Raw genomic sequence first — 25,629 nt, forward strand, 5'->3', positions numbered from 1 at the left:
TTAATGGTAGATATTGTTTAAATCATGAGCTGCATCAATTGTTTTAACTTTGTATTGAGATGCACACTGCCATGGCTTCTTTTTATAAGAAAATATTATTAACATTTCTTTATTATTATTATTAGTAGTAGTAGTAGTAGTAGTAGTGGTGGTGTCTAAAAGATCCCATTATTTATTTTGACTATATTATTGCATACCCTTACTTTGATGTATCTATCTGAGTATATTTTTGAGTATACTACTTATGAAGTACAGTCTGTAATAAGACTGAAATAAAATGATGTTTTCTCTTGATAAAGGTTTGGGTGGATTATAGAAAGAAAGAAAAATTATTTAGTTCTTGTACTGATAATAATTAACCAAAAAAGAACTGGGATTATCATTAAACCCATTAGTCAGCATGTAATAAATATAATAAAAGAACGAGGTAAAGATGACTGAAAGAATACATAGCTGTAATGGTAAATGTGTTAGGAAATATCTAATGCACTCCTATGCTAATCAGTGTGACATTTATTGTCCCACCAGCTGCATCTCTTATCACTATAAGTTTTTGTTCTTTTCCTCCTTCTTCCTAGCATCCACCATCATGTAGCCTTTATTCTCAGCTTTCTCTGAGATTTCAATCCTGAAAAGAACCTTTAGAAGAAGTTAGGTGAGGAAATCGTATATTCCATGTATATAGCAACAGCTCCATCTAGTGGACAGTTTAATGAAATAAAAACTAAGCACATTTAAAATGTCACTAAAATGAAATAAAGACCTTCCACTCCAGTTGACATTTTATTTCATTAAAGTTTTCATTGAAGTGTTTTTGTAAAGTTTTATAGAAATGCTGTTAACATGTAATTTCATGTGCAGAAAGCAGATTAACAACGAAGGCAATTAGCAAATAAATGAATGTGTGTTTGTTGATTCTTTCCTTCAGTTCTATTCACTTGGGTTCTGGATCACTATCAGAAGATAGTCTTTGTCTGTGAATGAAAAGGAAAATCAAAACTAGCGTTAAACTGCATATTGTTTATTCTCTGTATAAACACAATATAACTCTGATATGTAAAGTTGTTTACCAGGTGCCACCATGATCTCATGTTTTTTGGACCTCATGCGTAGAAAAGTGAGGTCATTCTGAGGGTCTATGTCTCGGACTGTGCTCCTTGCTTTCATAGCGAGCTGATGAAGTAAGCCTGCGTACTGCACTGTGGTGGAATTGTCCAATGTCGTTCTAATGGGAATACCTGAAAACATCACGGTCAAGGGTGAGGTTTTATTGCACAACAGTGATTTTAGAAAGAAACAACCATTTTATTCAAAACACAATATAATGAAGTACATGGATAAAGTATTAAGTTGCCCAAATGTCCAAAAATGGGATTTTACTTATTTGCTTTGTTCATGTTTGCAAATAAATTGGCTTCAGGTCCAGTGTTGTAATGAGTTAAATAGTAGAGAAATAACAGATTTTTAAATAAAGTACAGTTTAAGTACATTAATTATAACCTATGATGCAAGTGCTGAAGCAAATCACTGATTTCAAACCACTGATTTTACTGCTGCAAGTTTTCTTGAAAAATCTGCATGAAAATGTAAGATCAAAATGTCAGATGCTAAAATGCTGCGAGTGGATGGATGGACAGAAAGTTGAGCCGAAACGGAAACAAAACATTAAGGCAGTTGTTGTCAAATAAGGGTCCGAGAAGCATAGCCAGAGGATCTGTTATATTTATTTGTTTGTTGGCAGTGTAGAAAACCTTACCTATCATGTTCATAAAGATTACTTTTATGTATGATTGAGCTATTTATGGTAATTGTTATCACTGTTTCCACTTGAATTGTGCTAGTTTATTTCAAACCTCAATTTCTTACAAATGTACTGTCTATAAAATATCAGTTTGAACCCAATATGTTCTGTGGGTGAAAATGTCAAATAAAAAAACCTGTAAGCCAAGTTGATGTTGCAATAAATAATAAGCCTTTTATTGTAATACACATATGTGCTTATGTTTCACTTAAATCACTGTCTTGCTTCAAAAAAATCAAGATGCATATGTGCATCAGTGTTGTACAGTAAAATCATTTAGAATAAATAAAATAAAAGGGATTCTCTACTGTAGTGATTAAAGGGTTAAAAACAAACAGGTGTGTTACCTTCAGCATTGACAACTATTGTCCCTATAACACCTTTGTGTGTCTGAATCCTTTTCAGTGTTTCCTCCACTTCAGCCTGGAAAACATCAAGAGAGGAAAATACAACTTACATCATGGTTTGGTGGCGAGCAACATATTTACACACTAAATAGCTCCATTACAGACTGTCAAGCTACATCTGTCTGATCTGTTCTGTCTAATCTGTCTGATCTGTTCTGTCTGATCTGTTCTGTCTTATCTGTCCTGTATGATCTGCTCTGTTCGATCTGATCTGTCTGATCTGTTCAATCTGCTCTGTCTGATCTGTTCGATCTGTTCTGTCTGATCTGTCCTGTATGATCTGCTCTGTCTGATCTGTTCTGTCTTATCTGTCTGATCTTTTCTGTCTGATCTGTTCTGTATGATCTGCTCTGTCTGATCTGCTCTGTCTGATCTGTTCTGTCTGATCTAAGTATGATTAGTCTACATATTTATATCCAGTACAAAATTCGAAACTAAACTGTAAACAAAGCATTTACAAGCTAGTGAGCCTTTGTAAAGCGGTATAAGAAATTAGCGCTCATTGCTAACGCCGTGTTAAAGATCACACACTTTACCATGATCCTTTCTGCACTTCCCTGTGCGTCGCTTTTGTGTTTCTGTATTGTGTCTTTTGGTTACTGCGTGGAAACGGAAGTGTGAAGCAGGAAACAGTCAAACGGTTAAAACCTTTAACGTTAAAAACATTGTTTTCTTTTCAGTTCTGAATTTTTATTTTACCTCGAACGAAGATTTGCAATGTTTTGAGCCCCTACTGGTTTTATTATATAAATTGTAAGATTATTTGAATACATGTAAAATTCATTGTGAAGCCATCACTTAGAATCAGAATCAGAACCAGAAAGACTTTTATTGCACAGGAATTTGTTTTAGTGTCACACTTTTCCAGTCCGCAGAAACAACAACACAGACAATAAAAATAAGATGAGAATAATTAATAAATAAATAAATAAATCAATAAATAAATAAATAAATAAATAAGCAAGCGAATAAATAAATAAATAAATAAATAAGCAAGCAAGCAAATAAATAAATAAACATATGTAAATACAAATAGACAAACATATTAATTGAAAAATAAATACAAATAGACAAAAACAATTTATAAATTGAAAAATAAAAAAATTGTATGTACAGTTGTGCTATAGATGATAGAATTCAATGCATGTATAAGTGCGTCCTGATCCTGTATCACTAGTGATTCAGTGCTTCAGATCCTGACCACAATAAAGTATTTACTGATGGTGGATGAATTAATAAATGTATTTTAAAACACATATTATTAATAATAATAATAATAATAATAATAATAATAATAATAATAATAATAATAATAATAATAACATTAAGACTTTTATTTTGAAATTCTTACAAAAATTGAATGCTGCTGATGTGGAGGAATTAATAAATGTATTTTAATAAATGTCTTTTAAAACATTTTAATATTGAATAATATTTAATAATAATATTATTAATAATAATAATAATAATAATAATAATAATAATAATAATAATAATAATAATAATACAATTAAGACTCTTATTTTGAAATTCACTTACAAAAATTTAATGCTGCTTCGTTCACACTGTTCCAATAACTTAAAGGGTGTAAAATGTATTAATGAAAGTCTTAGTGGTTTGTTTCTGTTAGGAGATTAACGTCAATGAATTGGTTTGGTTTTGGTTTTAATGGCTTTGGACAAATAGACCCCCAGAGAAAAGATGAAAAGAAAGGCATGACAGTGCTCAGTCCTGTGGAGCTGGACTCTTTGTGTACTTGTGCTGAGACTTTTAGTAAAACAGGTTTAAGTCCAAAACAAAAAATTGTTGCATGTTGGAGCCGAAGTGCTGCCCTCCTCATAACAGGTAAGGGTTTGTGTTTTAATGTTGTATAGTTGTGTGTATCCACACGTCATGAGCTGTAACGTCTCCCTTGCAGGTGAGCACCAGTGTGTGTGTGTACATGGAGCTGACAGCAGTGGTTTGGTGTCAGAGAGTGAAGGATGTCAGGATGTGCTGATCACTGAGAGCTGTTTAACCCTCAGATTTACTCACACTGTCCAGTGCTGGAGTTTACACAGAAATGGAACAGCACTTGTTTGGAGTGAAGAACTAAACACAGCTGAAAAGACTGGTAATGTGATTATATACAGCTGAAAAGACTGGTAATGTGATTATATACAGCTGAAAAGACTGGTAATGTGATTATATACAGCTGAAAAGACTGGTAATGTGATCATATACAGCTGAAAAGACTGGTAATGTGATCATATACAGCTGAAAAGACTGGTAATGTGATTATATACAGCTGAAAAGACTGGTAATGTGATTATATACAGCTGAAAAGACTGGTAATGTGATTATATACAGCTGAAAAGACTGGTAATGTGATTATATACAGCTGAAAAGACTGGTAATGTGATTATATACAGCTGAAAAGACTGGTAATGTGATTATATACAGCTGAAAAGACTGGTAATGTGATCATATACAGCTGAAAAGACTGGTAATGTGATTATATACAGCTGAAAAGACTGGTAATGTGATTATATACAGCTGAAAAGACTGGTAATGTGATTATATACAGCTGAAAAGACTGGTAATGTGATTATATACAGCTGAAAAGACTGGTAATGTGATTATATACAGCTGAAAAGACTGGTAATGTGATTATATACAGCTGAAAAGACTGGTAATGTGAATATAAACAGCTGAAAAGCATCCCAAGTGTCTTGGATAAGTAGAGTATTGATACTTAAACCTTTAACTGTAAAAATAAATTCTGTTAATCCAGCTAGTCATATAGTAAGCTAATTAGTAATATTTGTACAATGATATTCTTGTTATTTTCTGAATAAGATAAGAAACCCCCAAAGCATGAGGAGAACATGCAAACTACATAAACTCTAGAGCCGAGGCAGGAATAGAACCCTGGAGGTGTGAGGCAATGGTGCTAAACACCAAGCCACCATGTTCCCATCCCCAAACTAGCTAATATGCTAATATTTAAAAGTTCAATAATATATCTATTAGTTTTCATAAGAGTGGGATGTGGTGTATAGTACAGTAACATCTGTTGATGTCACAGACACACTGCTTATGCTTACTGGACCCCACTTTGAGAATTCTTGGCTTAGAGCATTCATTCATTATCTACAGTAACCCTGCTCAGGGTTGTGGTGGATCTAGAGTCTGTCGCAGGAATGCTGGGCAGAAGATACCCTGGATATGACAGTATTCCCTGACACAGAGCCAGATTAGTACCATCAGTGTGGGATGAATGGCTAAAAAATCCTCATAGACTTTAGGTCAGAGATAAACAATTCCAGTCCTTGAGAGCCTTCATTCAGCCCTTCTTTGCACTGATTTATTCCTCTGATGTGTTTTTATCTGTTTAAAAACACAGACTGGCTGCTGGAGGTCCCTCAGTGCTGGATCAGTTTTGTTCTGAAAAGTAAAAGCATTGTATGCAAATTGCATTGGATGATTTAGTTGTATGCATTGTATCTAACTGTTGTGTTTATTCAATTGAAAAGAGAATGCTCTTCCGTTACCGCTGGTCCCAGGGGGATATATAGCCTCCAAGCCTCCATTTTTTCGCCCCCTACCTATCCAACTGCGGTCAGTGAGCCTGGCACTGGGCACCGAGCACGCTGTTCTACTCACAGCCTCTGGGACTGTGTATACCTGGGGACATGGCAGGTAAGATATCCAAAATATCAATTACCCTGAGGAAAAAAAGATATAATTTCCTGATTACTGATTTCCTGTTGTTTTTTTAATGAAAGAATAACTAATACTAAATAAACAGCATTTAATCAAGTACCTGCACACAGCACTGTTAAATTCTCAAATCTAACTGATCAGAAGGTGTTGATTCATTTTGTATTAATGTGCTCATTTCCATATTATCATGAACTGATTGAATCTTTCTGTAAGGAGACATTTGTTTAACATTTATGATTGCAGTGCAAGGTGTCAGCACTTTGTAACAGTCAGTAAGTTTTCCTCCATGGGAGCGTTTTCAGTAGAGGGGCGATTGTGCTTTTGTTATTCCTAGGTAAAATAATAAACTGCATTTTTCCTGTATTTCTAAGAGTTTTTCTAGCTGCTATGACATAACGAATAAAAATGAATTTGTCTTATAACATTAAATGTAATTGGTTAATTTAATGCAGTTAAAGAGCAATAATACATCCCATACTGTCACTTTTTTCTCTAATAGCAGTACACCCATTCATTTATTATTTATTAATGTTGCAGCCTTTTGACCTTTTGCATACTTATAAATGGTTTATACACGGCTCCTGTTTGCATTGCTTCTGTATTCTTGCACTTTCTTGCATTATACCCCTTAAAGCATACTGTTGAATGGTTGAGATGACTAAAGTTGCTATGGCTTGTCTTGTTCCTTTGGCAGTCATGGTCAGTTGGGTCATGGCACTCTGGTGTCAGAGGATGAGCCTCGAGCAGTAGAGGCTCTGTGGGGAGTCCCGATGAAATCTGTTGCTGCAGGCGGCTGGCATTCAGCATGCATCAGTGGTGAGAATAAAATATTCCAATAGTGCAATAGAGTCACAAGTCTGCATAGACTTTTATTAGAACTGTGGATTACTGGCACTCTTTAATATGAAATTTAAAAAAGTTATTATACACAGATATTTTATACATTCTACAAAGAATTGCCCTGTTGTCTGTGTGATTTGTTTATTTATTTTAAATCTTTTTCATTTCACTTTATACAGGTTGCACTGGTTCAAGAAAAATTAAGTTACATGTGTCTAAGTGATTATTAAAGCTTATTAATAATTTTCACACATGTAGAAAGCAATGATGAGAATTATCATTTCTGATGAAATTGTAAAAAATGTTGCAGTGATTTTCTCAAAACACATCATTACATAAACTATTCATTTTAACAGGTGTTTGGGGTGAGGTGATTTGATGCATAACATCACCCTAACTCGATTCCTGCATTTCTTGAACCTACAATAAGGATTTACTCAGACTTATTTTTGTCACTTGGTTCAATTATCTGTTTATGGTGAGCCAACTACAGGAACAATCCAAATATCGTTTATTCTGGGTCATGGGTGACACTTATGTGTCGATGGGAGCAGCTAAACCAAGGTGTACACTGAGCCAAAGGCTTTAGAACAATGAAGATTTAGAAGTACATTTTCAACCATGCACAGATTTTTCTTTTCTGTTTCATTTAATTATGTACCAAAGCACGATGCATTTTTAAAAAATCCTGTGTGGAAACATCCTACAATGCTGCAAAAGCATTATGCAAAGCTGAAGTAGTTCACCACATGTGTTCATGAACACAGCTGGAGGAGATCTGTACGTATGGGGCTGGAATGAGAGCGGACAAATTGGCCTGCCGTCAAAAGGCCTCAGAGAAGAGCGTCAGAGTGGGGAAGAAAGAATTGGTGAGTCAGGCCAAAACTGTTCTCCAGGCACACAAACATCTCTCTCCCCCGCTCTACCTCTGCCAGTGTGTGTGTTTTTCTTTTTGATGTGTGCATGTTTCTCTATAGAGCAAGACAAACTGAAGGGGAGAAAAAAGGAAAATGAGGGCACCGCTGATGTGTTTATCTCAATTCAAGCGTTCCCTGCCCTGGTTGATGTATCAGAAGCAACTGAAATTAAGAAGGTCAGCTGTGGATCCCGCCACACAGCAGCCATCACCAGTAAGACTCTGTAACATCTCTTTCCTGTTTTTTAGATTTTGAGTCTTTAGAATCTTATGGTGTTGGAATTATTTAAATATATTTTATTCTTTAGGCACTGGCGATCTCTTCACCTGGGGATGGGGTAAGACATTTTACATTTTAGTAAGATTTGTAAGGTTTAGTACTAGTTTGTGGACTGTTCAATTCGGTGGCCTGATCTGATGAGCTTCACTTTGCTTTTCGAAACAGGTCTCTATGGCCAGTTGGGTCATGGTTCAAGATGCAGTTCAGATGAACCAAAGATTGTGGAGTTTTTCTCCAATGGTAAAATGAGTGTGGAAGATGTTATCTGTGGATTATGGAACACATTTGTGGCAGCAGTTCCAAAGGAGCGTGTCCCATCATAAATATAGATAAATACTGTATCTCTTCCCTAAGGACTTTTCACTTTTGTCTTAAAACTGAATAATAAAAAAGTTCACAAAAAGAAAAAGGAAAAATACAATCTTATCAAATATACAAATATCTGTCTAAACAAACGTGAAAGTGAGTTTTAGACATAAACGGAGATATTGAAAATATTTGCAACTACAAAAGCAGTTGAAATAGAGATACAGGAAACAACAACCACAATTATAATTAACATGTTAACATATTAGTAATGTTGGCTGAAGAGCAAAGTGCGCACACGTTGAAAATGAGCTGGACATAAAAATGTCTCTTGTTCTCAGTAGTCTTCACAACACAATCTTGAAAGAACTGGAAAGTATAATGTTTAGTTAATAAGTGGGACAGGAATGTACCTGGAGTTAAATCATCAAATACAGTAAATCTCTGTTTCTTACCTAACAAAATCTGGAGACCTGGAGATAACATGCTGAAATTCAGAGAGGTTTACAGTCCCATCTTTATCAATGTCCGATTCCTCAAGAATCTGTAAAGTAAACGTTGTGTTCATTAGAAGAGTAGGCAGCATTTATAGGCATGAAAAAATGTCTAATAACGCTAAGTTAGAATTGTGTGTGCACAGCATATTCACATTATTTATGAGCTGACTCATTTCCTCAGGAGTAAGTCTTGTGTCTGCAGACTCCCCAGTCAGACAATTCACCAACTTCTCGAGATCTCCATAATCAAGTGTGCCATCATCGTCAAAATCTGTAATGATTCAATAATGTGATCAATTCTTAACATTTATTTCATGAAAAATTACATTTATAAATTGCTTTTGTTTAGGTACATAGACTTTAGCTCACATATAAGGCCCCTATTTGTAGTTAGTAAAGCGTTAAAAGAAGAAAGTGAGTTTGATCATGGTATGGTTGTTGGTGACAGATAACCGTTTTGAAATTTACAGAAACTGCTGCTGACCTGGGTTTTTCCACACACAATGATCTCTAGAGTATACACACAATAGTGTTCATTACACAGCAGTTTCAGAAATATTAGCCTGTCTGACAGAGTACATTTTCCCCAATTATGACATATGACTGAAGGCTAACTGAAGCTCTTGTCTTGTATCTGCATCATTTCTTGCAGTGCTCCTAATAAATTGGGCAGAAAGTCTATTGGCCAGTATTTTACGTGATATACATGGTTAGCAAGTGTATGTTTGTATGTATATATATATATATATATATATATATATATATATATATATATATTATATTCCTTACCAAAAATTCTGAAAGCATAGTGTGATTTGATTTCAAGCGTAGCTGAATCGCTAAAGGCACTCAGGAGATCCAAGAAATCTTCAAAGCATAAGCTCCCATCCTTTGTGTCTGAGGTGGAGAAGACGTGGCAGATCCTTTTTCGAAAGGGATTGGACTAGATTGTAGGCAATGAATTGCACAAAATTATCCACAGATGTTGGGTGTATACATACACATAAATAACATAAATGTCTTTCAAATAATGTAAATACGTAAGGGGGTTACGATAAATATGATTATCGAAGGCTACTGAATATCATCTGGCAGAGATGGATTTCAGTTATGGTTCAGGTTACATTGTGATCATCTGATAACTAAAAATGCAGTCACTGTACATCAGTACTGTTCATCTAAATGGGTGATCTCATGGTCTTTGCACTAATACACCTGCTTCAGCTTATCATACTGACCCATACTGCGTATATGTGCATCATCATCATGAGTAATGTCACCTGAAACACAAATAAACCTGTTCCTGATGTTTTTACTCACCTTGAGCTCCGGCAACGTACAAATTTTATTCACCGGTACCCTGGAACCGACTTGTTGCCTGTCATTCCTGTCCAGGAGCTCAGTGAATCTTTTATGTGCCCTTGATTGTTAAAACACAAACAGTAAAACGCATGACTCTGGTGTATTGTAACGATACACCAACATGTCAGTATTCACTAGCAGCTCATTTCCCATAATGTATCAGATAAGTCATACATTAACTACAACAAAGTTCTTATCAGTTATTAGTGATGCACGTAAACTTCTAATCATTTCTTAACACAGGCTATAATTCAGAATGAGACAGTATTTGGTTGCATGAGGCAGATTAAAAGTTTGTTTTACTTACAGCAGTATTTCCTGTTTAGTGAGGAACGTGAGCTCCTAAACACACAAAGCGACATCATTAAACGGTGTCAATTTACCTTTAACCGTCAGCTGATGAGTTCATATCGGAAACCATTTTCTCTGGACGGATTTATGAAAACGAGCTTCATAAAACAAAGAACAAGTGTTTTTTTTTTTTTTAAAAAAAAAATAACTAAATAAATAAATATGCGAGAAAACAAACGGTGGTCGTAACCTAACACCAACATGTTCCACTTTGTAATATGTACTAGCTTCCGATGCTAACAGTTAACTTGGCTAGTTTTCTAACATGCCCAGTAACCACAAAACAAATAAGTATAATAATTTAATACCTGATACTCCGACAACTGATCCTTTGGTAATTTAGTTGCTGCGTTACCCATAATATTAAAAGCGTTAGTTGTCAGACGACGGTAGGTCTGTTATGGTTAATTTTCACAAACAAACTTTACAACTGAGGCGAACTTCACTTCCTCTTCCTGCCTACGTGTGAGTTTCCTTGGAAACGTATTTGCATAGAATTACGAAGTTCACAGATAACAAAAATACGTCTTTGTTAATTTCTAAGCGTTTTATAATAGACATTTTCCTATGTACACATTAGCATGTAATAGCAATAAACAAGTGAACACATCTGTTAAGTACTGTAACGTCTTTACATACCAGTGAATAACATATAATCCACTATATCTTCTCATCCCTGGTGCTTTAAACAAATACATGAATAAAATAGAATTGAGGCAGGATTTAACGGACCTGAAGGTTATGAGTCTTGCCCAAGGATCCAATCTTGGCAGTTTTAGTGCAGGAAATTGAACAACTGTCTGTTCCTCTATAAGCTGCATTACAGTCATGATTGATTGATCATGTTACGTTGCAGGACAAAGGCGAGTGAGGATCCAAATGCAGATTTTCAAGTTTTAATAGTCCAAAACACAAGAAACAGAAGAACAGACAGGCAGCAAACAGGGCTAACAGGACACAGGAATAGGCACACCAACATCCAACATGAGACAACGACCAACACCAGGGAAGTGAACAAACAGAGTATAAATAAGAGACAAGGACCAATCACACAGCAGAACTAATTAAAGACAAAGACAAGACACCTGAAGGAGTACAATGAATGTCCATGGAAACCAAAGAGTGGGCGGGGCAAACAATTAACCACAGGAAAAGACAGCAGACAGAAACAGGACAGAAACACAGACAGACTCATTACAGAGCCCCCCCCCTAGGAGTGGATTCCAGACACTCCAACGCAGAACTGGAGGGTGGCGGAGCGGAGGCGGAACAGGGGGTGGGAAGGCGGGCCAGGTCCACGTGGCGGAGCAGGAGGCCAGGGCGGAGCCGGCAGAGCAGGAGGCCAGGGCGGAGCCGGCAGAGCAGGAGGCCAGGGCGGAGCCGGCAGAGCAGGAGGCCAGGGCGGAGCCGGCAGAGCAGGAGGCCAGGGCGGAGCCAGAAACCAGGGTGGCGCCGCAGGCAGGGTCAGCGACCAGAGCAGGACCGGAGACCAGGGTGGCGCCGCAGGCAGAGTCAGCGACCAGAGCAGGACCGGAGGCCAGGGTGGCGCCGCAGGCAGAGTCAGCGACCAGAGCAGGACCGGAGGCCAGGGTGGCGCTGCAGGTCGGGCCAGAGACCATAACGGCGTTGGCGGCCAGGGTGGTACTGGAGGCGCTTTGAACCTGTAAAGACGGACAGGAAAGGGAGAGACTGACAGAGACAGGGAGACAAAGCTGGGGACCGCTGGTTCCGTCGACCCGGTCGGTTCGGCTGGTTCTGTCGACCTGGTAGGCCCGGCTGGTTCTGTTGACCCGGTCGGTTCCGTTGACCCGGTCGGTCCGGCTGGCTCGGTTGACCCGGTCGGTCCCATCGACCCGGTCGGTTCGGCTGGTTCTGTCGACCTGGTCGGCCCGGTTGGATCCGGTGTTTCAGCGGGTTCGGCAGGTTCGGGCGCTTCGGCAGGTTCGGGCGCTTCGGCGGGTTCGGGCGCTTCGGCGGGTTCGGGCGCTTCGGCAGGTTCGGGAACCTCAACAGGTTCATGTGCTTCAGCAGGCTCGGGCGTTTCAGCAGGTTCGGGCGTTTCAGCAGGTCCATGCGCTTCGGCAGGTTCATGCGCTTCGGCAGGTTCATGCGCTTCGGCGGGTTCATGCGCTTCGGCGGGTTCGGGCGCTTCGGCGGGTTCGGGCGCTTCGGCGGGTTCGGGCGCTTCGGCGGGTTCGGGCGTTTCAACAGGTTTGGGCGCTTCAGCAGGTTCATGCGCTTCAGCGGGTTCAAGTGCTTCAGCAGGTTCGGGCGTTTCAGCAGGTTCAGGAACCTCAACAGGTTCATGTGCTTCAGCAGGCTCGGGCGTTTCAGCAGGCTCGGGCGTTTTGGCAGGTTCAGGCGCTTCGGCAGGTTCAGGCGCTTCGGCAGGTTCAGGCGCTTCGGCAGGTTCAGGCGCTTCGGCAGGTTCAGGCGCTTCGGGTGCCTTCGGTGCTCCAGCCGGTGCCGTAGGGATGCCGGCCGCCCGAACCGACGTCATCGGGGTGTCCGCCAGCTTGGCGATCAGCCGGTTCCCCCGGGCCTTGCCCGAGCTTTCCGGTCTGGCACCCATGTGGACGGGTTCGGTCACCGGTGTGCACAGGTCTGGGTCGGACCGAGGTACTGTAGGGGCCTCGGGCGTCCGTGGCTGGCCTGGCTCCGCAGCCCACGGACCCCGATGCCTACTGCCCCCCCCCAAAAAATATTTAGGGCCGGTGTCCGACTCTGTCCTGTGCACGGTTAAGGAGGACCCACCCAGGAGCAACGCTACGTTGGCCAGGTCCGAGAAAGGCCCCACCTCTCGGCCCAATGGCACTAGGTAGCGCAGCCCGTCCTTCAAACCATGCCTGAACAGGTCCTTGAGGGCCCTCTCCCCAAAATCCACCTGATTGGATAAGTCCAGGAATACCTCCGTATATTCCTCAATAGGGGAATCTCCCTGACACAAACAAAACAAAATTTCACAGTATGAGTTTATTCAGTGATTGAAAACCAGAAGATCAGAACTACTGATCGGAAGGTCGTGAGTTCGAATCCCAGTTCCGCCAAGGTTCCACTGCTGGGCCCTTGAGCAAGGCCCTTAACCATCAACTGTTCAGTCGTATAAATTTAAATAAAAATGTGAGTCACTCTGGATAAGTGTGTCTGCTAAATGAAATGTAAATGATTTAACTCATTCTAAAGATTGCATTCCTTTTATGTTTGAATACCGGGCAGATCCAAAAAACATTTCACTGCATGTCGTACTCTGTACGTATGTGTATGTGACAAATAAAATTTGATTTGATTTGATTTGATTGCATGGACTCGATTTGAGCTAGTTGACGCAGCGACTAAGTTGTTAAAGCTTTGACCTGTGGAGCAGAAGGTCATGAGTTCTACTTTCAGCACATCTATATTGTGTACTGGGTTCTTGAAAAGACATATATTGCAGCTGTAATGGATTGTATGTTATTTTATACCTCATAAGACAGTACTTCATTTGTTTATAGTACATTTTACAGTGTCTTGCATCCTTGTTGAAAGTAAATTACTTAAAGTCATTACTGTATTGTTGTGTGCCTCAATGAGACTGGCCGGTTTGAACAAACACAAAGTCTATATCTATCATTGCCTTGTATTTTCGGCTTGTGAACCTGTCACCTATTGTTACGACCCCAAATGGTGTTTAGGGGTATGGTTTGGATGTAACAATATGAAATGATTATAAAGTTAGATTTCTGGTGTGTATGTGGCAATCAACGACAAGGACAACAAATAGTGGGCAAAACCTGTCTCTATTATCATACAAATGGTGGTGACAAAAGTGGTAATATGTATGATATCTACAGAAACAAGATAACAAAAAGCACAAAGTGGAAAAGAGCCATGAGCGGTGCCAAAACAAAGAAATTAGCAAAACAAAACTGTGCTAGCTTGAACATAACCCTCTAACCTGAACTACAAAGAAAAGTAATAAAAACAAATCTTCAGCGTCGATGACGCCCTAACTAACCTATACTTCCTATAAAAACAAAAGATACAGAGGGTGGCACGCGCTCCTAACCTAGTGTGTCTAATACAGAAAAGCTTACCTACGTGTTGCACAATGTATGTCACGTGACGTACTCACCTGTCCAGTTTTCCCCAAAATAAACAAAGTTATATCCACAAAGCGAAGAACACAGGCATCCAGATGCAGAACGAGTGACCCGCAAGTCACATACACAAAGTGACCCTCAAGTCACGTACACAAAGTGACCCTCAAGTCACGTACACAAAGTGACCCTCAAGTCACGTACACAAAGTGACCCTCAAGTCACGTACACAAAGTGACCCGCAAGTCACATACACAGTGACCCTCAAGTCACGTACACAAAGTGACCCTCAAGTCACGTACACAAAGTGACCATTCTGGTTGATTGGTGGATCGACGGGTGATGTCACACAGGATAATGAAGATTGACAGGAGATGCCCAATGGTAGGATCTGAAAAGATAGTGGAGAAAAGAGAGAGAGAGAGAACAAGAACAAGCAAAACAGCGAACCCACAAACATAGTTCGTAACACCTATCATGTGCATTGTGAGATCAAATTTTTTGTAAACAAATATAGAAATTATATAGATGTAGACTGATCCTGGCTCAGTGTCAGAAAAATCTGTTCTGATTCACACAGATTAGCACGTCATACAAATAGGGAAAACTATTACAGTTTTAATGCTGAGCTTACTAAATAGCCATTAATAATACATTGAAATACTTTCTACATGTACAGGCTTTAGGTTCTGTAATGATTCTAATTCCAATTTCCAAATCTGCATTCTATCTGTTTGAAGTCAATCTAATTACAGCACCACACTTTATATGTTTAAATAGATATTAACATTTCATAATAGAATTTTGCCTTTTATTATTAAACATTTTTGAGTGTTTACTTTACACACTAAAGACTCGGCTAGAAAAATGTTTTTTTTAAATCACTTAATTAATTAATTAATTAATACACCTTAATATACAATATGGTAAGATTTTTTTTGACCACATTAATTTTGTTTGTTTAATAAAAAGGATAGAAATGATAGACGGGTCGGATTTGGGGCTCAATCCACAAATTTGATTTGTGGATTATTTTAATGCAATTTATTTTATATAATCCCAAAAGAATTACATATTTGCCAAAATATACCTGATTTTTGTGGTTATAAATGAATAATACATTAAAATTGATAAAAGATAACAGGAGAAAAGGAGGAACCCATATGTGAAGGATCAGGAATATGGTTTGGAATTAAATTACATTTAAAGTGACACATGAAGTACCATCAATGGAATAAAAACTGAACTTTGTAATTGTTGTTATTTAATCTTTGCTGTGTATGTTTGTGCGTGAGTGTATGAAAGGTGTAAAGCGTGTGTTGATGTCGAGCCGCGTGTCTCCCACGTGTCTGCGCTGTGGTTCTCCCCTGTGCAAACATGGCGGACCAGGAGATGGTGGAGCAGGAAGCTCGAGTGGAGATCCTTCAAAACGGAGACGCACATGAGCCGAAAAACGAAATAAATCACGCCGACGACGCGTCGAAAAAGAAAAAGAAGAAGAAGAAAAAGAGTAAAGCGGCTGTCGAGGGTAAATAAACAACAATCATAACACAAATCGTGTTCATGCTCGCTAACTATCTAGTGTTTCCAAGTCTTGTTCAGATTACGTGCTATTTCCAGACTCACTGCTAACTTAGACTGAGAAACACTAGAAGCAGTTTCTAAAGAGTTCTTACAGTCCAGAGTAGACTGAATATGACTAAGTGTCGTGTTTCTGTAGTTAGTGCTGTACAAAGCGGTTGGAACGGTTACGTAGGCTAGCTTTAAGCAGCTAATGCTAGTTTGTGAAAAACATGCTAGCAACAGTAGAACCGGTAAAAATCTGATACAGGCCGCACTACTGGGACAACGTGTTCACAGACAAACATAACACTGTTAGGATTAAACATGGGTAATGACACACACTTAGCACTGCTGGAACATGCAGTCCTGATCTAATCACACTCATTTGTGTTCATTTACTGCTCCAAACCTGCTCAATGCACAGCTGGTCTCATAAATCTGAACTGCTCCTCACCTGTAGTTTGTGAAGGACTAATTACATCAGATTCCTGCTTTGAAAAAAGGTCCATATTAACAGCTGACAGAATGACTGAATGGCAACAACAGTTACCTTTTAATAGTCAGCCATTAGTGATTAGTTCATGGCTTATAAATAAGACATAAGTATTGAAGAGTTTTGATGTTCATGTTAAACCTTTTGACTTGAGAAATAGATGTAAGATTTGTTTTTTCTTTTTTTTTTTCCTCCAAACAAGCTATGTCATCAATTTGTTTATCATAATACAGAGGATAAAGAAACGAAGAACGTCTACTTTCTGGTCTCATGTTTCTATCTCTGTAGCTACTAGGTTCTGGTTCATTCAGCTTTCTTCTTCTTAAATAATTCACATAAGCACCAATTTCTTAAATACTGTCTCTCTTATCTCTGTTTGTCTGCTATGGTATACTATTATTTTTATATAGTAATATTTCTCAGTTTACTGCATCCACATCCAAACTAGTTCATAATCCCTTTGTTAGATTGACAAAGTGGACACATTGATTATGTTGATGTGAAATGTCCGGTGTGGTGGTAACAGGTTTTATCGCAAGTTTGCTAAAGTTGTCAGTCCATGATCAACATAATAAAATGCACCAGTGGACTGGATCAAATGGACATAATGATCCAACATTTCAAGCCTCAGTAGAATATACACCCTAATTAATACAGCTTGTTCTATCCATTAATAAAACACATTAGTAAGAATTTTATGATAACCCAGTAATAACAGTGACTGTGGTTGAGAATTTCATTAAGAAGCTAATTTTTACATTTGTACTAAATTTGTATGCAGATGTTTTTAATCAATTGTCTGACTATGGTAAAGGAACATTGTAAACGTATTGAATATCATTATATTTAATTTTTTTGTAAATGTTGTACAAATTTCTTGGCCTTTGCTGTAAGTTTGTTATGCCTATGAGAGGTTTGTTTGCCATTTTAAGAATTAGATTCAGAATCAGGTTTATTGGCCAAGTAAGTGTGTTGACACACACAAGGAATTTGGTTTCAGATGTTTGTGACTCTCAAAAGTACAGACATAAATAACACTATACTATACAAGACAAGACAATACAGACTATACAAGACAATGCAGATGATGTGATACAATATAGACAGTATGACTATTAACTATGAATACAGATTATATGACTGATCAGTTATACATAAAGTGTGAGAAGTGCATGGAAGTGCAAATAACAATATTGTTCGATAATATTTTGTACACTATACAGCAGTAGTGTAACATACACGGATGATGTGATGACGGACAGTTCTGATAATGCTGTACTTATAGATATGAAGCTTGAAATATAGTTATGGTAAGTTGTTAATCAGGGTGATTGCCTGATTGTTCCTGTGTCTGGTAGTTTTGGTAACCAAAGCTCTGTAGCACCTGCCAGAAGGGAGGAGCTGAAAGAGGTTGTGTCCAGGGTGTGAATGGTCAGTAGTGATTTTTACTGCCCGGTTTCTGGTTCTTGTATCGTACAAGTCCTGGGAAGTGGGCAGGGGGGCACCACTTATATTTTCAGCTGTTTTTACTGTGCATTGCAGTCTGTTCCTGTCCTGTTTTGATGCTGCTCCAAACCAGATGGTGATGGATGTGCACAGGACAGATTCAGTGACTGCAGCGTAGAACTGCATCAACAGCACGTGTGGCAGTCCCGTACAACCTTAATTGACATAGAAAGTACATCATCTGCTGGGCCTTTTTGATGATGCAGTTTATGTTGCACTCCCACTTCAGGTCTTGGAAACTTGAAGGTCTCCACAGATGATATAGGGCTGTTGGATATTGTGAGGGGGAGTAGTGTTGAGGGGTCTTTCATAAAGTCCACTATCATCTCCACACTTTTGATGGTGTTTGGCTCTAGGCTGTTCTGACTGCACCATTACACCATGCAGCTGCTTCACCTCCTGCCGGTATGCAGACTCATCGCCATCTTGGATGAGACCGATGAGTGTAGTATCATCTGCAAATTTCAGGAGTTTAACAGTTGGGTCACTTGAAGTGCAGTCATTAGTATAGAGGGAGAATAGCAGTGGGGAGAGGACACATCCCTGAGGAGCACCAGTGCTGATTGTCCGAATACTGGAGGTTATACCTCCCAGTCTCACCTGTTGTTTCCTGCCTGTCAGGAAGCTGGTGATCAACTTCAGATGGGAGGGGGTATAGTGAGCCTTAGGAGTTTAGAGTGGAGAATGTCTGGAATTATTGTATTAAAAGCCACTGGTGAAAAATTGTCTGGAGTGAACTACCCAATGTTAAGCAGTTCTTCCCTGGTGTAACTTATCACGGTAGGGTGACCAAACACACAGAAAGTAAACAAAAAGAAAGAAAGTACTAGAAAGAGTCGTGCCGAGGCTACCATGCACGGCACCATCTTGGTTTGTATTTGGTGACAGTGTTAACAGGAGAAAAGCCTAAGCATTATCTCTTCTGTGTGAGATCGCTGATTTTTTTTCTGTTAGCTCAAAAAACTTTTAAAAAAAAAAAAGCGGTGCATTCAATACTTTTTACATTTGTGTGTTTTTGAAATGAACAGGAAATGCAAACGGAGAAGATGCTGACATCAATAAAGTAATAAAACAGTTGGAGCAGCAGGCTTTGGATGACCAAGAGAAAGAAGAGGATGGCGAGGATGGTTTGTTCTTTTTTTTTTGTGTGTGTGTGTGTGCTGAATGAGTAATTTTGTAATGATTTCCTGAGTACTCTGATCAACATGGCATGCTGTTGAGAAACTGTTTCTTATGGAGTTTTTTTATCTATTTTTTTTTTTTTAAAAAACATTTATTTCTTTTTTAAAGATGGTGATGAAACTGGAAAGAAGAAGAAAAAGAAGAAGAAGAAGAAGGGTGGCAAGTTATTTATTATATAATATTATGGTTAAAGTGCCCCAATTTAACAGTGGTAATGTCCAGGAATTTATTGTTTGTGCAATTTGTCCTGTTTAGGCAAGGTTCAAACAGATCCTCCGTCTATTCCCATCTGTGAACTTTATCCAAGTGGCATTTTCCCCAAGGGGCAAGAATGTGAATACCCACTTGTACAAGATGGGTAAAGATTAATAGCACCTCACTCATTCTAGATGTCTCATATTGTCTAATGTTGGAAAGTCATAAGTGGTTTATGGTGGCCCGGTCCTGTGTTCCAAACAGTCGTGAGGCTGCATGGAGAATGAGCAGTGAAGAGAAGCGTGTCTTGAATCAGGCAAGCGAGGAAATATGGAACGATTTCAGACAGGCTGCAGAGGCACATCGGCAGGTCAGGAGCTATGTCATGAGCTGGATTAAGCCAGGCATGACCATGATTGACATCTGGTAAGTTCACAATTTTACTCTTACCCTAATTTTTAATTTTTTTTTTTGGAGACTTCCACAGTTTAGTACTATTCAAAACAAGTTAGTGTCCATCCGCCCTGAGTTTTTGATATTATAACTCCTTGCTGTGGTATTACCCATTATAGTCAAAAGCTGGAGGACTGCTCAAGGAAGCTTATTAAAGAGAATGGGCTCAATGCTGGCCTTGCTTTTCCTACCGGCTGCTCCCTCAACCACTGTGCTGCTCACTACACACCCAACGCAGGAGACCCCACAGTGCTCCAGTACGACGATGTCTGCAAGATTGACTTTGGCACGCACATTAATGGTCTGTAGGATACATATAGGAGAGCAGCACAGTGTATCTGCTTGTTATATTTATATTTATATTTATATGTCTTGTAATAATTTTCTTTTGTTAAGTCTGTGACTTTTGTCTTGCAGGTAGAATTATTGACTGTGCCTTTACTGTCACTTTTAACCCAAAGTATGATAAACTGCTGGAAGCTGTTAAAGATGCCACAAATACTGGAATTAAGGTAGACCTTCACAAGGATAGTGTAATGTTTACTGTTTTCATATAGATCGTAGTTGGTGGTAACTTGGGACTAGTAGTTTGCTTTCACAAATCATACATTTCAATTAGTATTTCAACAGTATTTACTTTATATGTTTATATTCTAAAATTGTCTGTGTGTGTCAGTGTGCAGGAATTGATGTCCGTCTTTGTGACATTGGAGAAGCCATTCAGGAAGTCATGGAATCTTATGAAGTGGAGTTGGATGGAAAAACATACCAAGGTAGATTTTTAGTGTGCCATGGTACAACTGATAATGCAACTAAAACTAGGCTCTATTTCAGGTTGGTAATGTTTTGTTGAATTATATATTATGTAATTTTCCACAGTAAAGCCAATTAGGAATCTCAACGGCCACTCAATTGGGCAATACAGAATACATGCGGGAAAGACTGTGCCTATTGTCAAGGGTGGAGAAGCGACCAAAATGGAGGTTAGTGTCTTTAAAAATGAATTTTACCTTTTTAAAAAAATAAAATGAAATGTCTTCAAATACATCTATATCTCTATATTAGTATGTTTATTGTGATGATTGTTAGCCTTGGTCTTATAACTAGTTTTTGCATGTTGCTCTCAGGTAGCCCTACAATAATATAAGCATATTGTATAGTGTGTGTGTTTTAGATATTTGTATATGAGCATGCATGTATATATGTGTTTGTCTTAAATTTTGCTGAGGGTGTATAAAAATCTGTTAAACCTGTTAATCAGCTACTGGCAGCTTGTTAGAAGTGAGGTGTGGTTAAAACCCATTTTTAACCCTCCTTTTTTCTTTTTGACACAACTTTTTTTTTGTCATTTGCAAGTTACATAGTAAAAGTTAGTAAAATGTTGAGAAATGTAATCTTTTAATCATGGATGATGTGCCTTTTGTGTGTAAGTCTCACCACCCAACTGTTTTACAGGAAGGGGAGGTATATGCTATTGAGACTTTTGGAAGCACTGGAAAAGGCATGGTGCATGATGACATGGAGTGTTCACATTACATGAAAAACTTTGAAGTTGGACGTTTGCCAGTCAGGCAAGTCTTCAAAACCTTTACAAATTACATGCAAGTTTAAAGATTACTAACCAAGAAAGAAATACAGCATAAGAAGTGTTTTCATCAGAAATAGCAATGTAGTCACAATGTTATTCTTCCTAACACAAAACCTTGTTACATATACCAAGTAGTTCTGCAAAAAACTATTTTAAATATGTTTTTATGTTGATAACATATTTCCAAATAGAATGTTTCTAGAATTTTGCATCAGTTCATGGGTTCAAGCAATTATAACAAGGTTAACAGTTGTTCTCAACAACCTCTTCTGCTGCAATCGTATACATTTTTACCTGATACGTTTTTGTGACACTTAGCAGTAAACAATGTAAAATAAATAAAAATATTACCCTAAAACTTTCATCCATTTAATTATTTTTTTATTTGGAAGCATGCTGTATATTGGCACAGCTAGAACACATTTTTGCCAACCTATCAGAATGTGTTGGTTTACACCCCTTCTTCACCCATACAGATATTTCTGGTGCTGACATGATTGTGATTACGTGTTACAGTCTTACATGCTATGAACCGTTTATCAGTGTTTTAGTACATGCATCCTCGAGAAGACATGCCAGAATATGATGCAAATATATATGATGTACTTTTCCTGTATCCACACTCCAGCAGCACAAGCTGTACAGATTTCTGATAAGAGCAAAGTGTAGCATTAAGTAGTAGTTATGCTTCTTTATCATATCACTCTACATTTGAAGGAGTTTGTCTTTGAGTTTGTGATTTTTCGTTGTAGAAACTTTGGCCTCCCTCAACTGTGACCAAAATAATGCAGTTATTGATGAATGAATGGATGAGCTTTTAACCATGTCTGCATTTCTTGTTTTCTTGCCATCTATACAAAACTCTTTATTTTATTATTCTTATTTTGAGTAACAAAATATATATAACCATATATAAACCAGTCACATTTTAAGTACAATGGAGTACTTCAAATGTTTATATACAGTTTTATATATACTTTATATATATATATATATATATATATATATATATATATATATATATATATATATATATATATATATATATATATATATATATCCGAGGACAGGGCCTTAGTAATTTCTGAAACATTTGTGTGTTCTATAAATTGTAACGTGGTCTCATATTTTCTTCACCCTCACAGGCTTCCAAGGGCTAAGCATTTGCTAAATGTTATCAATGAGAAATTTGGTACATTGGCATTCTGTCGTCGCTGGCTTGACCGTCTGGGCGAAACCAAATACCTGATGGCACTAAGGAACCTGTGTGATCTGGGCATCGTTGACCCATACCCGCCTCTGTGTGACACTAAAGGCTGTTACACGGCTCAGTTTGAACACACCATCCTACTGAAGCCAACCTGCAAGGAGGTGGTCAGCAGAGGCGACGATTACTAAAGCTAGTACTCACCAATTTCTCAAAATTTCACTGGCACACATGGTCATGTGTTGTTCAAGTTGCTAAAACAGCTAAATGCATAGTGGGTCTGTGCCGGAGATTACAGAATCTGGAAACATTGTATGGAAATTGTTCTCTTTGGTGCTGGCATTCTGAAGGCCATTTGCATTTACCATGCAACAGTCCAGTGCTCTCTTTCTACACATACTGAGCAGCCTCAAGATTAGGAAATGTAAAATTTTGAAAAATTGGTGGACTTCTCTTAATGTATAACATGCTTGTTAGCCCAGGGAATACTAAGGTTGACTGTATTATTAAACAACAATGCAAAAAAGTATATAGAAAGTGTGTGGAGAACATGTTCACTGATATATGTGTAATGTTCCTTCAGCATCTTTTATTTGTAGCCATATTTGATTACATTCTTTATTAGAACCACGCACAGACTAATAAGACTCAGTAGAAATTGGATTGCTGAAGTTGTTTAATCACAGTGTACATACAGCTTATACATGCATTCATGCTTTTTTGCATTTAGGGAAAGAAATAATATGCCTTGCTTCACTTGGACTAGAACAAAAGATGATGGGTGTGTATAATAGCCTGGAATGTTTTGGCTAAGCTTTTTCAGACTGAAAACAGTCATCTCTCTGGGTAAAGCACAATGCTGTTATATTTTGAATTATAAATAAAATTTGTAAGAAATTACAGTCACTTTCTCAGCTTTTCTAAGCAAGTTGAAATGTTGAAACAGTGATTTTTAATTCAAGCAATGCAATACAATAAAAAAATCATAACCCAAACTTAGTGTTTACTAACATGAACAACAGAAATCTCGTAAATGGACTTCATACTTAATTTTATGTGTATTGTCATTTGTATGTTTCTTGATTTTACAAGATGCTGAAAGTTTTGAACAACTCATTTGTCTGTTGTTGACTGATTTGGCCTGTATAATGGTAGGGTTATAAACCTCTCCTTATGGTGATCCTTCATCATCTACAGTTGAAGGAATGCTATATTACAAATAGTATTTGGTCTTCCCTAGACTGATTTTTGGAGGCACAGAGGATGACCCTTTACTGACTCCCAAGTGTGCCAAACCTGTACCAGCATGATGGTACCCTTGTACACCAAACAAGGTCCAAGAAAATATAGGTTGCTAAAACTAGAGTGAAAAATCGAGTAGCCAGCACAGAGCACTGACCTCAACACTACTGAACACCTCTGGGATGAACTGGAGCACCTAATCCCCACATCCATGCTCCAAAATCTAGTGGAAAGCTTACAGGTGGGGGAGACTAAATCTGGAATCCAATGTTCACATGGACGTCAAGTGGACGTGACGGTCAGCTGTCCACATATGTTTGACCATGTAGTGCATGTAAGAATCCTGACCCTGACATCACTGACTTTAACATAGTTGTGTATTGGTAAACACTTTACTAACAAATCTGGGTCTGTGGCCAGAAATGGACACTGATAAACACCAGAAGACTGAATTAAGACAAATTTGTCCTTGGAAAGATTCACAGTTCACTGGTGTATGGCCTATCAACCAAATGATAATAATATGGTCTTATGCAGTTCCTTACCATTGATGGAGGTAGAGGATGGCTAAAATTAGGCATAGAAACAGTCAACTGCAGTGAATGACTGTATAGGTACAAAGAACACCTGATAAAACAGTAAGTGAATGTAGCTATAAAGCTTTTTGACACAAAAAAGACCAGAAAGTATGTGTTGCTAACAGTCTTAAGTCCAGTGAAACAAAAATAATTTCCATTTAATACATGTTTGGTAATATTATCTACTTTATAGATTTTTCTACTAATTTTTAAGTTGTTTTTCCTGCATCTTTTTCTCTTGTTCTTGGCTTTAAGATTTTTGGATGCATGAATAACTTTGTTGTTCCAATTCTGCCACAACTCTCAATACCTGCTTGTGATCAGAAAAAAAACAACAGAACATTTAGTTCAGTGTTAGGCTCAGTTCGATATCTAGGAGATTATGACATATTAACTTTAATTCTGAGACACTCTGTGAACCACAAAATATGCTGTGGGTGACAGAGATAATGAAATAAATGGTTAAATCTGGCAAGGAAGGCCAAATGAAAAAAGCATCATAATATTTATAGTCTATATGTTTCTTACTCTGTCTATTTATATATAATTAAATATTAACTAGTACTGTAAAGTAGTACAATGTTACTGTGGCTGTGATTCACTAGGTGGTGTTGCAGTGCCCTTAACGCAAGTGCCCTTGCACTTGCTACACACTTTTTTTATCCAAACCTGGGTTGAATCGGTGGTATTATATAGCATCAAACATTTATCATGCATAATTGAGAACTAATCATTTTTAGTGAAAATTATAAAATTTCTGGTATCATTATATTGTTATATATTATATTGCCATATATTATTAAAATACAGAACAGTTGCAATCTCAACCTTATTGCTAATATCAATGTAAATCACTGAAAATAGAAAATAGTAACTTACTAGTAAAGTTACAAAACCGTCCAGAGCACAGAACATTCAGTCAGTTGGTCAAATTCATCTCCGTGGAGTTGCAAGATGGTTAAAGAGGCTGAATTTTCCCTTTACAAACTGTCAAGGCAACTATGGGATGAGGATTTTAAAATAACACAATTTGGGCAACTATTTGATAAAATACAGACTCTGGGTTCTCTGAAAGTGTTAC

At 38.0% G+C, this 25,629-nt stretch overlaps 4 protein-coding genes across 5 annotated transcripts; 2 read left to right on the forward strand and 2 right to left on the reverse strand.

The window, feature by feature from the left end:
* Positions 1-770: 770 nt before the first annotated feature.
* On the reverse strand, positions 771-2,831 carry dynlrb2 (dynein light chain roadblock-type 2). Its single transcript, XM_060886745.1, has 4 exons — positions 2,745-2,831; positions 2,149-2,224; positions 1,071-1,238; positions 771-974 (listed from the first exon to the last, which is right to left on the reverse strand). Exons 1-4 carry the CDS (start codon positions 2,745-2,747, stop codon positions 931-933), a joined length of 291 nt encoding a protein of 96 aa, XP_060742728.1. The 5' UTR covers positions 2,748-2,831; the 3' UTR covers positions 771-930.
* A 932-nt stretch (positions 2,832-3,763) lies between these two features.
* Positions 3,764-8,626, forward strand: rccd1 (RCC1 domain containing 1). Of its 2 annotated transcripts, XM_060886345.1 has the most exons (8): positions 3,764-4,053; positions 4,127-4,321; positions 5,724-5,889; positions 6,608-6,729; positions 7,521-7,622; positions 7,731-7,883; positions 7,978-8,007; positions 8,115-8,626. In XM_060886345.1, the coding sequence occupies exons 1-8, from the start codon at positions 3,852-3,854 to the stop codon at positions 8,270-8,272; spliced, it is 1,128 nt and encodes a 375-aa protein (XP_060742328.1). In that variant the 5' UTR covers positions 3,764-3,851; the 3' UTR covers positions 8,273-8,626. The 2 variants fall into 2 exon arrangements, with proteins under 2 accessions (XP_060742328.1, XP_060742327.1); XM_060886344.1 differs by having other exon boundaries at positions 7,521-7,883.
* Positions 6,753-10,934, reverse strand: cib1 (calcium and integrin binding 1 (calmyrin)). Its single transcript, XM_060886346.1, has 7 exons — positions 10,774-10,934; positions 10,422-10,456; positions 10,073-10,172; positions 9,542-9,695; positions 8,905-9,023; positions 8,711-8,799; positions 6,753-8,624 (listed from the first exon to the last, which is right to left on the reverse strand). Exons 1-7 carry the CDS (start codon positions 10,822-10,824, stop codon positions 8,603-8,605), a joined length of 570 nt encoding a protein of 189 aa, XP_060742329.1. The 5' UTR covers positions 10,825-10,934; the 3' UTR covers positions 6,753-8,602.
* A 4,942-nt stretch (positions 10,935-15,876) lies between these two features.
* metap2b (methionyl aminopeptidase 2b) lies at positions 15,877-23,630 on the forward strand. The gene is made up of 11 exons (XM_060886678.1): positions 15,877-16,069; positions 19,132-19,230; positions 19,394-19,444; positions 19,541-19,643; positions 19,745-19,906; positions 20,053-20,234; positions 20,351-20,445; positions 20,610-20,706; positions 20,813-20,916; positions 21,389-21,504; positions 22,667-23,630. Exons 1-11 carry the CDS (start codon positions 15,919-15,921, stop codon positions 22,917-22,919), a joined length of 1,413 nt encoding a protein of 470 aa, XP_060742661.1. The 5' UTR covers positions 15,877-15,918; the 3' UTR covers positions 22,920-23,630.
* The last annotated feature ends 1,999 nt before the right edge of the window (positions 23,631-25,629 follow it).

Source organism: Tachysurus vachellii, chromosome 14 (genome assembly GCF_030014155.1).
Source record: "Tachysurus vachellii isolate PV-2020 chromosome 14, HZAU_Pvac_v1, whole genome shotgun sequence".
NCBI classification, from domain to species: domain Eukaryota; kingdom Metazoa; phylum Chordata; class Actinopteri; order Siluriformes; family Bagridae; genus Tachysurus; species Tachysurus vachellii.